The sequence below is a fragment of the Lupinus angustifolius genome, chromosome LG04 (assembly GCF_001865875.1).
Source record: "Lupinus angustifolius cultivar Tanjil chromosome LG04, LupAngTanjil_v1.0, whole genome shotgun sequence".
NCBI lineage: Eukaryota > Viridiplantae > Streptophyta > Magnoliopsida > Fabales > Fabaceae > Lupinus > Lupinus angustifolius.
The window spans coordinates 17,295,055-17,308,817 of NC_032012.1; the positions used below are offsets into that span (position 1 = coordinate 17,295,055).

General features: G+C 32.9%; 2 protein-coding genes across 4 annotated transcripts; one reads left to right on the forward strand and one right to left on the reverse strand.

The window, feature by feature from the left end:
- On the forward strand, positions 2,840-5,790 carry LOC109346047. Of its 2 annotated transcripts, none has more exons than XM_019585405.1 (4): positions 2,840-3,010; positions 3,867-4,218; positions 4,954-5,411; positions 5,603-5,790. In XM_019585405.1, exons 2-3 carry the CDS (start codon positions 3,886-3,888, stop codon positions 5,371-5,373), a joined length of 753 nt encoding a protein of 250 aa, XP_019440950.1. In that variant the 5' UTR covers positions 2,840-3,010; positions 3,867-3,885; the 3' UTR covers positions 5,374-5,411; positions 5,603-5,790. The 2 variants fall into 2 exon arrangements, with proteins under 2 accessions (XP_019440950.1, XP_019440951.1); XM_019585406.1 differs by having other exon boundaries at positions 3,871-4,218.
- On the reverse strand, positions 6,127-13,539 carry LOC109346048 (arginine biosynthesis bifunctional protein ArgJ, chloroplastic). Of its 2 annotated transcripts, XM_019585407.1 has the most exons (17): positions 13,334-13,537; positions 13,127-13,252; positions 12,340-12,463; positions 12,189-12,262; positions 11,860-11,904; positions 11,623-11,673; positions 11,462-11,530; positions 11,224-11,282; positions 10,896-10,965; positions 10,064-10,144; positions 9,897-9,983; positions 9,483-9,605; positions 8,392-8,454; positions 7,807-7,884; positions 7,583-7,728; positions 6,772-6,842; positions 6,127-6,487 (listed from the first exon to the last, which is right to left on the reverse strand). In XM_019585407.1, the coding sequence occupies exons 1-17, from the start codon at positions 13,400-13,402 to the stop codon at positions 6,405-6,407; spliced, it is 1,419 nt and encodes a 472-aa protein (XP_019440952.1). In that variant the 5' UTR covers positions 13,403-13,537; the 3' UTR covers positions 6,127-6,404. The 2 variants fall into 2 exon arrangements, with proteins under 2 accessions (XP_019440952.1, XP_019440953.1); XM_019585408.1 differs by lacking the exon at positions 9,897-9,983 and having other exon boundaries at positions 13,334-13,539.

The following is a 13,763-nucleotide window of genomic DNA, read 5'->3' on the forward strand; positions in this document are numbered from 1 at the left end:
TTTAAAAGATATATGCATATGAGACATGTATTAGGTGCCCTAAGCCTTCGACTCAACTTAAACTAGAATCTAGTCTAAGCCTAGTACCAAATAAAGACTTAAGCACGTTGATTTGTTGGTGATCTTCAAGCTCTTTTAGGCACAAGTTGTCCTCATCAAAACCATGACGTTCAAGGAGAGCTTTCCAAAGTGTTCCTCTTGACATGCACACTTTCAGTAACTGTTTTTTGAATTTTATTTGGTTACAACTATTTTAGAGTCAAATAATAATAATATGTAAAATATTTTTCTTCACATTAAGTTTGCTTGGAATTTGATCCACTATGATGATAGTCACAAGTTATGGGTGCAAGTGTTTCATCATAAGTATCTAACAAATAAATCACTATACTTACTACTAACAAACACACTGGCTCCATATAGAGAAGTATTTACTAAGATATGGAATGTTGGAAATATAGTTATTCTTTGCAATTGGAGTGTAGTATTAAAACTTAAAACATATTTATTTTGATATATCACTATTAGTTGTTTATTTTTGTCCTTATATATCAAATTTTAGGATTTAATCCTAAAAGATGTACCTAGCATGACACATGTGCACTAATCAATGATACAACTAATTATGATAATCAGACTAAGATACATAATATAAATCAGCATGACAAAACCAAAATTAACTATATTTCTAAAAAAACTTGAATTACACAAATAGTAACCTTACGAAAATGACTAATTCAAATATTAGTACAATTTCAATCAAGGTTATTTCCAATTCCTTAATTTTAGGCAATGTTAATTATAAAAATAAATTTATAACCATTTTTTTGTTTAGTTCTAAAATAACTAATAAAAAATGTGTATAACTCATAATAAATATGTATTCCGAAAAATAGAAATAGAATTTCAATAGCATATATTAATAAACTAAATTTAAATAATTAAAATATTAAGGCAAATATGTTTATTACAAAAGTTATAGGAAAAATATGTAAACAATAATAACTTCCACATATAACGGTTGATTTATTAACATTATTGATATTAAAATTAATTTTAAATATTCATATTTATGATTGTATGGCTTCATAATATTAAAAACATCAAATCCATCTTATAAAACATAATGAGCCTCAATCTAAAATAAACATAATAATATTATTATTTTTTATTGAAGTTATTGAATAATGGAATTGTGATAAAGATAATAACATTGTGTCTATTGAGAATAATATTCTTCTAAATAATAAAAATGAACTTCAATTTTTTGAACGTCATTTTTTTAAATAAAGCCTCTAAAAAATCACAATGTATCATTGACCCTAATAATAGAGAAAAAACAATAACTTTGGCTTAAAAATAGTCATATCTTTGATTTGATTTAATTATAATAATAAAATTGATTATTCTACATTCATTTTATTAAAAGCAATCATGGTATACAAAGTTGTATATATTATAACACATATTTAATTTATATTTTTGTTTGAATTATTTATGATTCCTTAATTTAGACAATGTTCATTTTGGATATTTTTTGTCTAAGTCAATTGAGATATTTGGATTATGTAATTATTCTAATAAGCAAATTGTTATTAAATCTAAATACTGGCATTTTATTTTTTTATGCTTTTCTCTGCTCCTATTTATGTACTTCCCTACCTAATCACATATACATATTCTGAAAAACAAGATTTGTGTCATCTATTAATTGCAAGTGATCAATTAATAACAAATCAAACAGTTAAGGGAAAGATAGTAAATTAGGTTGATATTATTTTGTTTTCTTATTTATTTATTTATTTTGATGTTTAGTTTAACATTCATGCGAGATTGAAGTGATTAATGAATGAAATATTATCGATAAAGTTGAGTTGTAGCTCTCAATATATTATGAGATGTAGGACTTTGATGTTTTTTATATCACAAAATAAATTAATTTTTGTTATTGGCTTTGAACAAAATGGTGAAAATAAGATATGAAGAATGCAAGAATGATTAATAAAGTAAAGGAATATTTACTTACTAACTAATTTAGAGTGTGTTGGTTTAGGAAATTTTTAAATTAATAAGTTATTGATGAGGTTACGCCATGTTATTTATTCAAGAGGTTCTACCTCATGTTATTTAAAAAGTTATTTAATAATAGATGTTCTAAGCCATGTTATTCAACCATAACTCTAATTCATCATTCAAATAAATAAATATCATCTTTCAAAGATGATAATCAATAATTTTTAATTTTATAAATTATTTTACATTATTTAAATAAATTCATACAAAATATATAATTACATGAGCATAACCTACAAGGAAATATATAGAAAGAAAGAAAAACTTTTTCTATTACCAAACATAATATTGATATTGTTTACTTTGGGACATGACATTACCTGGAACCCTGTCAAGAATTATCCGCATACATTACTAAAACTTGTACGTTCCTTATTTGTTCTTATCAACATCAAACCAAAAATCAAAGATTCCTTTCACACCCTCCTCTGTTATATATATAAACCAAATTCCATTCTTCAACAACCTTTCACCTTATTCCAATTTCACCTTCATCAGAGAGAAATCAATTCTCTCATATCAAATGGATTAAATTCTCACATATCATTGTTTTCCAATTCTTATCTCTCTCGATTTTAGTTGATTAGGGTTTCTGTTGATTTTGGTTGTTGTAATTGATTAGGGTTTCGAAGAGCATAGAACAATGCCTTCGCTTCCCATTGGATTAATGCTACTCCATTTGATTCCATCGTTGATTGTATTCCATGGTGGATCCTCTATACGTTTGAAAAATCTTGAGAAGAGTGATCGTCGTGGTAATCTTAGTTAACATTACGTTACCACTTTTTTCTTTCCGTCGTTTCGGTTATAGGGGAATACTAGTTTTTTGGGTTTATTTCTTCTCGGGAATTCGTTGAGCAATTGGGATCGCGATTCTGGTTTTCAAAGGCTTTTCAAATTTCAAGTATTATTACATCCGTCTACGTCGTCGTTTAAGGTAATACGTGATCCCCTAATATTATGGAATCGATTCATTATTGCTCAATTATTAAGAAAGTGATTTTAGGATTAGGTTCTTAATTGTGTTATGTTTCTAGATTTATTTCCATATTGTATTAGAATTAGGAGTTAACTTTGGTTTAGTTCTCCTTTGACGGTGTAAGTCTGTTGGATCCCAGTGTTACCAAAAGGTCAAGGTTTGGTTCTTGGGAGGGACACTGGTAGGGGCAACAAAAGGGTGGGATACCCTTGGTAGTACGAATTACCAAAAAAATGTCAGTTACATACTGCATTCTTGTTTGAATGATTTTATTGGTTTAGCATTGTATTGTGCAATTTAATTATTATTATCATTATAAAAATTTATAATCATGTCAAATCTATTGACACAACATAGTTCCATCTAAGGACACTTAAAAAAAGGATTGTCAATGCATTGCTATAGTACTTTCGTTTTTAAGGACACCAGAGTTCTATATTTGTATAATTTTGAAGCTTGTTGCTTTTTGGAAAACACTAATCTTTTTAGTGTTTGCTTATTTTGTATTTTACTTCTACAGTAGAACTTCTGTTGGTCCCTTTATTAATGCAACTATGCTGATGTGAAGAATGTCCCCCTTTCAGTACTTTAGTTATTATCAGATGACAATTCATAGTGTTCTTTGAAAATCCTCTGATATATATATGTGGTTTATTTCATGTAGCTCTTTCATTTCTTTGTAATCAGAAGCTTAATATACATAGTCTAATGATGAAATATATGTGAGGAATGTTTAACTTGTTAATGATTGGTATATGCAGATTAATGGTAGTTACATTTTTTATTCATGTTATATTTTTTTGTTTATTGTTAGCTAGTGCATAATTCAATTGATGGACATGCACTCTCCTGTTAATGCTGTGAACGACAACTATATAAGAAATCTTGAAACTACTTTTTGTGAGTCATTACATATTGAAGATGTTCAGAAGTCAGAACATGCATCTGCGGGTTACGATAACTGCAATATGGGGAAGGGGAACTTATGTGGAGGTGTTGAACAGCAAGGAGCCAAACTAAATATGAATTGCTTGAAGAAGTGTTCAACCTTACTTTATCCTGATATGGTTTTGCCTCCAAGCTCTTCTGTTGAGGATGATTCATCATTGGTAGAATCACTCTCTGACCAATCTCCACTTGAAAGCAACTCATGCTTAGTGCTGCCTGTAAGTTATAAATGTTTATCTCTGTACGTTATTTTCATTGAACAAATAATGACAACTACTGAGTAAGCTATGATATTCAAGGCAAAGATTGTAAGCAATCTATGCTTTTAGTTTAATGAGAAAATGCAGAAAATACATAGCAGAATGGACTGTTTGACTTGTAATCATTTAAAGGATATTGGCGTTTTACCTGAATAGTTACAAAGCACTCCTAATTACTTTACATGTTGAAACTGTATATAACTAGTGTTTGTAAATTTATGTTCCCTTCTTTTTTCTCATACTTGAACAATGAAGATTTGGATCTGATATTGGGAAGTGGGAGCATATGTTTTTCATTGCAATAATAGAGTAAATATATTATTTATGTTTTTTATTTTGCGTGTTTTATTTGTATCTGGTGGATCTACCCAAAGTAGTAGCGGGGTGGTTTTGAGTTGAACGGCTTTGGGTCGTAGTTTCTCCTTAAAGCTTTTGCTAGGATCTGGGTTTTCTCTGTTGGCGAAGTGTTAATGGTTTTATTAAAACAAAACTGTTATGTAACCTATTATGTTGATATATTGCAACACTATCTTGGAGCAGTTCCCTCTGTTGTCATTATTATGCAATAGATATGCATTCAAGTCAGGGTGATATAGAATTTGACACGGGTAGTTTCAGTCATAGTTCACAGTCTTCGCAATTGTTATCTCTTGCTTACTGGTTGCCATTTTCTCTCTTGCTTTAACACCACAGGCACCTTCGACACTTGTATCTGCCATGAAAGGTAGCCGTGAAAAGCAAGGGAGACCACAACTGAAATTGACGGTGAAATGGGCCCCCGATGTGTATGATCCAGTACCTACATTATTGTCACGCACAGTCAAAGGCAAGAAACAGCACAAATCCAGGCACAGGAGTGAAAAGAAGTATGTAAAGAAAGGTCAGAAGGGTTACCCTTCTAAAGGGAGCAGCAGCAAAGATAAGAAGCACTATCGCAAGCCGAGTAGTGGAACATCTGATATGTGGTGGCTTGATTCTCATCATGATAAAATGCTTGAAGCTTCCACTGAATTAGATGATCTTAATGTTGTTATCCATGATTCCCATTGTGGAACCAGCTTCTTAAAACAGTCAATTGCAAAAGTTCACTACCCTGTTGGAGAGGCGCTATGAGCAACACTTTGACTTTTTATAGCTTCTTAGTGCATAAACAAAATAAGGGTGAGAATCCGGTTAGTCCAAAAAGTTAAAATTTTACTTCACATCTTAGTTATCCATTATAGAAAAATCTAATGGTTTGAACCTACTCACTAATTCAAATTGTTGGATTGTCCTAGCATGGTTAAGTAATATCTGGAGTAGATTTTTTTAACATACTCTTAGAGTTATTGGATCCCCTTCCACAAAATAATATCATGTTAACTTTAATGATGAAGAGATTTTTTTTTGTTGAAAACTTTTTGGTGTACTATCTTGAAAGACCAAAGGAGGGCATGTACTTTTCTAAGCTTCTAGAAAAGAATTTTGGAAGCGTCTTCGACTCTTCTTTTGCTAGTATCCCTATTAAACTTGCTGCGCTACTGGTTTGCATATTAATTTATTGTCATTTCTGGTCCTTCATCTACAAGTTAACATTCATAAGTTTCAAGGAAATTGGATTTGACAAACTAGCATTTTCCATGTTGGAAATAGCTCTTTTTGGAATATTTCAAATTTGATAAATAATAAATTTAAAATGGTTTGAAATATTTATATACTTTTGTTTACTGGAGTAGTTATATCTGAGGTGTGACTTCTATTTTTTCCGTTGGTTCAGTCTGGTTCGAGTTGCTCAATCAGGATATTTCAATGCCGAATCATCTAAACCCAACCAAGTTTATTTAGTTCAAACCAATCTTTACATAAAAATCGAACCAACACGACTCATGTCTGAAAGATTCTGTTTACTAAAAATAAATAAGTTCGTTCCCTTTCCATCAAAAGGCTTAACATTCAAACACAACTAAAAGGAAAACGTAGGGTATCGATCAGTACAACACAAGAATGAGAATGGATCTTCCTTAAGAGGATCATGAACATTTTATTAACCAATCACATTATGCCCTGATTTCAGTGGCCCATAAAATTCTTTGGTTATAATGGACGACTAAAAACCCCGTGCACACTCCATCGTTATTCAAACGTTGTGGGAAATATTCAACTGGCTATGTTGTGTACTCTGCATTTATTTTGACATAATCGTAGCTTAAATCACAGCCCCATGCTTGTCCACGTCCTGGTCCATTGCCTATTAGCATAACATGAATATCAATCTGTATAACATAATAATAATAATAATAATAATAATAATATTAATATTAATAATAATAATAATAATAATAATGATGATAATATGAAGATCCAAAAGTAACTCCTGCCCCAAGCTCATAAATTCTACACTTTTTTTAGAAACAACCTCTCCGCATGGAGGATAACATTGCATACATTTACCCTTCCCAAACCTCACTACGTAGGAGTCTCGTATAAGAAAGAAAAGTGTATTGTTTGCATTAGATGCTTAGAGATACATACCAATGGATATCTGAATTCTAACTGTATCATGAGTGTCCCCAGCCTTTCTGAGATAATTACTAGCAGCAACCCTGCCATGTTCACAAGCTTGTAAGAGATTGAAAAATGTAGATCAAACCAACATGATGGAAGAAACTAAAAGGCGTGCTAGAAGCTTTCTTGGCCCATCATTCCTCTCTCACCCGGCCTCTACAATGTAAATATGATTGTTGGTAATTAACAACACCAGCAAGCCATTAGACAACAAAATAGTACAGGCAATGCAACTACCTTAAGCATAAAGCATGTGCAAGCATCTAAGTTGCATGGACAACATATTTCATGATAGGACGATTTTAAAGTAAAAGCATCATCTCAGCAATTAAAATCGAATATTATCAGAAATGTGATAGCCAACCAACATTATTAGAAAGCTAAAAACATCATTACATGTAACATTGTCTTGTCATACAGGTCTCGAGTGCTAGTGCTTCATATCAAAACAAGGAAACTTAATCAAGGGAACAATGTTATTCTAATATGTTTTCATTCTTGAGCCTTTCGTTATTTGGATATATTAATAATCTAACAAAATGATTCATGTTTAAGTAAGCAGCCCTTCATGCAACCGAAATGGTAAAGTCATACTCCTTCCACGGTATCAGAAATTATACATTTAGTGACTCGTATTTGAAAGTATTTTGCTAGTGTGAAGGCTGGTTGGGAATTTACTTAGAAAAACTAGCAGTGGATAAAACATCAGAGAAAAAACAGTAAAAAATCATACTAGTTTACCTTATGCAAGTAAAACAAACAAAAAGAGAAATCCTACCGGTCAAATGATTGTGGTTCCCCGCCATCCATAAGTAAAATATCCCCCAACTCCACCCTAAGTAAACTCTGGTGGAAAGGAACCCCCGAGTAACCTGCCGCAGCAGCAATGCGTCCCCAATTGGGGTCTCTACCATATACAGCTGCCTGATGAACACTATTTTAGAAAATTAAACTAAAGCCATATTGAATTAATAAAAGAATTCTTTAGTTCAATTATCATGCCTTTACAAGTGAAGATGATGCAACTGATCGTGCAACTTTTGCAGCTTCAGCCTCACTGTTTGCACCAACCACCGTGACCTGCAAAGTAAACATGGAATTCAATGATAAATATCAATATCAAGATTCAGCTCACATTCTCAGAAATCAAAATCAAAGGAACTACAAAATCCAGTTATACAGCTATCAATTCACATGAAAAAGACAAGCAAAATGAGTTATTATTTCCCAACTTCCCATACAAGATATCAGCAATGAATGACTTATTTATCTTGCTGGGAAGAAAAGGTTGTACTTGTGTGCATGAAAAGAAAGGAGCAAAGAGATGAAGTGAGATTACAAAGAGTTAAAGACAGGTAAACACAAAAAACAGTTCAAAAATAGAAAAGGCAGCATGGACATAAAATTCAAAGCTTTGATTTTATATTTGCACAGACTTGGGCATATGTTTTTATTGCTTAATTAACAAATACAAATAACATATCTCTGCCACAACAAATATGGAGCAATAAAGTTGGATATATAATAGAACAGAATAGCATGAATCAGCAGTTACTAATTGCAAATATCCTTCACAAAGAAGCAGACCTCAATGAGGCATGTTGCTCCCTCTCCATCCCAAGCTATTGATTTGGCAAGACCTTGCATTACCTAGAAAGGGCAAGTAAATCAAAACTTCAGATTTATGAAAAGAAGAGTACTTTTGAACAATAACTGGAACTATCTAAGGGAAAGAGAGCATGATAAAAAGCTCCGAAGCACGGATTCGTCAAATACCTTCACGTATCGGTGTCCGACATCAATATCCTCGGATTCGCGAAGGATACGTATCCGTAGAATATCCAAAAATTAAAAAATTAAATAAATAAATATCAAGACACATATCAGATTCGTTTTCAATAAAACATAGGATATATGGATTCATTTTCAGTAAAATATAGGATATATAAATTCTTTTTCAATAAAATAAGATAAGATAGATTCATTTTCAATAAAATAGGATAAGATAGACTTGTTATGGAGGACAATGATTTTCAATTTTCATTATATTTTTTACTTTGGATATTTTGATTTACACTTATAATTTTATCATATTTTATGTGTTTTTTATTATTTTATAGCGTGTGCATGAACGTATCGTATCCTATATTTTAGAAAAAATGTGTGTCGACGTATCAAATACGTATCGTATCCGACACACGTATCCGTATCTGTGCTTCATAGATAAAAAGGAAATCACATGCATTTTTGCACTCTTTTTTTATTTTGCAAGGAAGACATGGGAAGAGAGGCTTACACATAAAAGATATTATTACCCACCTAATGTAAATGCTACAAGTTCTACATGCTAACCAATCCTCCCTTAATAAACTAAAAAAATATGAACCCATGCCACATGGAGTAGGTAGGTACCTCATCCTTTTAAATGTAAATAGAGGAATGGGATAATTCAGACATCACCAATGCTATACTAGATGGACTATGATGCTAGCTCCAGTAAAACAGTCATAGAACTTTCACTGTCCAGTTATACTTGAACTTTTTTTAATAAACAGTTATACTAGAACTGTAAAATGTCCAATGAGAGAATGAGTGCATCGATGGGATATCTTGCTAGCAGGAAAGAATGAAAATATGAGATGAAAAAATAGGGATAATTTGCACAAGGCCAACTTTACCGCATCTAGGCATCCCTGAAGTTGAGTAGCCTCGTCACTGTCTAGAGAAGATATACACCCTAACCCAGATAACCCACTAGCCAAAGCAATGACAGTATCATTGGTACTAGTATCACCATCTACCTGTAGCCAAATGATGAAAAACAAGGTAAGAAACAATCACAACCCAAAAATAGACAAATTTAACAAGCGCCAATAACATGGCATCACATTGCACAAGAGATCTGTAGGAAATTTTGGCAAGTATTCTTTTGGCATACAATACTATAATTTCAATTGTGGAATTATCACAGTACATTTTTATATTTTAATTTGGAAAGAACACTAAAAAGCAAATTTATATATATATGAACTGCTGTTGAGCATCATATATCACTAAATTTAAAGTCTCAGAAAAGAGTGAAAATTACATACAGTTATCTGGTTAAAACTTCGGTTCACAGCAATCCGCACCATCTTTCTCCAAACATCGCTGTTTACCCGGGCATCAGTTGTTACTACCTAGGGAGGATATAGTTCAAAGAATGGACTAGAAAAACAATACATTTCAAAATAAGAAAGAAGCATCAGGTTAGACATACCCCAAGCATGGTAGCCATATTTGGGTGGATCATTCCAGAACCTTTTGCCATTCCCCCAACTCTGACCTTAGTCCCTCCAACCTAACCAACGCACAAAAATAATAAGAACAAGACAATCTCACTTTTACCTTAGACTATGGAATTAGCAAAGAAATGCAGAATTTGAAGATGAACCAAACAAAACTGATGGTATTAATTCCCAAAACCATAAGAGTTTAAAATCTATGCACTGACCGTGTAAAGTTTTTTACACCGTCAGTACATCATCCACCATTGATTTGTATTACTTTTGTTTGAGAGTCAATGATGGTTAACAAATCAATGGTGAATAATTTGCTGACGGGAAAAAAAATTACACTGTCGGTGTATATATATTAAATCTAAACCATAAAGGTTTTTATCTCCAGAGTTACATCAAGACAGATGTATGGAAGATATCATGCATAATACTACTTTCTGTACCAATAAATGCAATAACCCCCTTCCCTGTTTCTCTTTTTAGTACGTATCAACAAGCTATACAGGTTTAATTGAAGTTGAAACATCCAACCCAACTATGGCTTGAAGTACAGTGCATAATTGCATAGAAATTTCCAAAACAGTCAATCTGTTGATTTGTTTTTACACAACACAATAAAACACTTCTTGGGCTGGTGACTCTGTTCAATCAAACAACTCATCCAAGTAAAGAAAACATGGCAATTTTATGATTTATCCAAAAGACTAAATCCATATGAGGGTGTCTAGCTATATATGCATGCATATAACACCGTTAAAAATTTGCTGGTGGTATGAACTTCAAATTAACATGCGAAGTGGGAACAGGTAATACCAGAGACTCAATAGCCACACTCTTGCTAACAAGATCTGTTGTAGTGATTGCCACTGCTGCAGAATCTGCCCTGTATGCAAGCTAATAAGATTTGAAGATGGGGATGGATGAAGGATTGAATAATAGAAACAAGTTTTGGTCACAGATAAAAAAAATCCTAATGAATTCTGAAACCAAAATGGTGAAAAGAAAGGGAGGGGAAAACAAAAACAAACAAACTACATGAATACTAAGGTAATTTAATAACTACTAAAAATAAACAGTTGAATTTCTTAACTAGCATGTTAATCATTAAAAAGAAGAAACAATAATGAAATACAGGAATTACCCCTCAACTGAAGTTGATAGTGATTTCAAGAGCACAGGAAGTGAATTTAAAAGTGCCCCCTGCAAATAAAATGAGAAGTATATAACATTGAAAACAACAGAATTTAACATTGTGGAAATCTTTTCAAGTGGTTTGTCAAATTTCTTTTCAAAGTAGGGTCCAAATCACAGAACGCAATATCACAAAGGACACAAACATACAAGACATAAAATCCAATGCACATAGTCTCTTCGTTTACCTTCTTTATTCTTTGACCAATTACACCAGTGGATTCAACTAATACTTCTTCTGGCTTCAACTTCAGTAGCTGTCATTATGAACATTGACAGTAAAAACTATGCTCTAATCCTTTCACATGGAGCACTATAAGCAAGACCAGCTTAACACACAGATGTTTACCTCAGCAAGGCTTTCCACACAGTCTATGACATCCTGGTAACCTGCTTCACCCTGGAGATATGAAGGGCTTAATTAACCACATAAATACTTGTTACAATTCACGAAAAGGGAGGGGGTTAAATAAACCAAGTTTGTAGCTAGACCTTCAATTTGCCCTAAAAGTAAAGAGTAAAACTACATTATCAGTGTAACTAATATCCACAAACACATCAAATTTATATAGTTTTGATGGCCTACCGTAGCTGCATTTGCTTGACCAGCATTAATCAACACAGCACGTGCCTGGAAAATTGCAAAATTAATTTATTAGCAGGCAATCAAGCAAGAAATATTGACTGTTAAAAATGGAAAACACTGTGCTATAACAACCTAAGCTGATGAATGAGCCAACACCCATTTCCTAATAAAAAAACCATTCAAACAAACAGAAAGAATTCATAAAAGGGACATAACAATGATGAGCTTTGCTGTTTTAGGGGAACTAGAAAAATATGCCATGTGATGCATTCAGTACAAAGCTCAGTTCTATATTCATAAGAAAACCAAGGAACAAAAAAGTCTCTTACAGTTTCTGAATTGTCCAATATCCTTTTGCAGTACAGCACTGGTGCAGCAGCTACCACATTTGTTGTAAATGAACCTAAAATAAATTTGATTGCATAAAGTGCATGCCAAACCCAAAATGGACTCATCAACATCAGCAAGATGAAAACTAACCTGCAGATATGGCATCAACATCACAGGTGACAAGTGCAAGGTCGGGCTTTTCTCCTTTGGCGCGCAGCCCTCCATAAATTCCTGCAGCTTTGAATCCCTCTGCAGCAGTAACTCCTCCTGGAATCTGACATCGTAAAATCAAATATTCAGATACTACCAAACAAAGTCATATATCTTGCACTTCAAGTAACAATTGAATAGGAACATATCAGTGACATTGCAGTATCTTCCCATTTTAAGAATCGATGGCATACTTTTTCTGTCACAAACAAGAAATAAATGGAGGCCTAATGCACGAGACTCCCACTTAGTGGGGTCTAGAGAGGGTAGATGTACACAGCCTTACCCCTACATGCGGATAGGTTGTTCCAGGATTTGAACCCATGACCTCATGACGATATAACCACTAAGCAGTCAGTGTCTGAGGGTCTCGGGATGGTAGATGTACCCAGTTAAGAAAGTTAAATCACAATTACATGGTATCTTAATCTAGCCTACATACCACAGATACCATGTAACAGATTCCTTATAAAAGAAGTCTTCTACATTTACCTGAATTAAATAATTGTGATAAATTACAAAGAAACACATGCATGACAAAATAGGATGCAGATCTTCTGTCCCACAAAAAAGTATGTGGTTAGTCAGAAAAACACTTAATTAGTAAACTTTTAGCTTCAATATATTTTTTCCACTCAATCATAGCAAGTGACACACTTTTTGGTACAGCAGATGTGCTCCCGACAAAATAATAGGTTGTTTCACATTTTTTCTATTTGAGAGTGACCTGGTTCCAAGGTCCTTGAGGGAGAAAAATTGGAGCAGCGGGTATATAAGTAGAAGCCTGATTTTCCGAAGTGGATGCAACACTCATCCTCAAATTCCGAAGAGGATAACCAGAGGAGTTAAAAACCTGCTCAAAATGATAATAAAAATTGATTTGATTTTTTCAATCAGAAAATGAACGAGAGAGAAAGAGACAATTGAAACTCACCTTCGGGTTTGAGAAAGTTACAGAGTGAAAGTGAAGAAAAAGGTGCTGTTGAGGAAGACACGAAAACATTTCTCACAAATCGTGTAACGTGTTTAGGGTTTTGGGGATTTAGGGTTTTGGGGATTTAGGGTTTTGAGGATTCACAAGTGAGTGAGAATAGGATGATAAACTACTCAGTGCTGTTGTTTGCTGTTTCTGACTTGTGACAAGTAACTACACTCGAAGTCAGACAAATTAAGCGACACCTTTTCCTCCTATCACAATTACGTTGATGTATGGTGTGTGTAAAATGATTGTCTTATTAAATCTTAGTAAGTAACATATATCATAAATTAATATTTTATTAATGATTGGTTTATAAGATATGTGTTATTTCTTTGTGGCTATGATAATTTAGTAGGAAGATATAAGATTAGTGCATTACTCTATT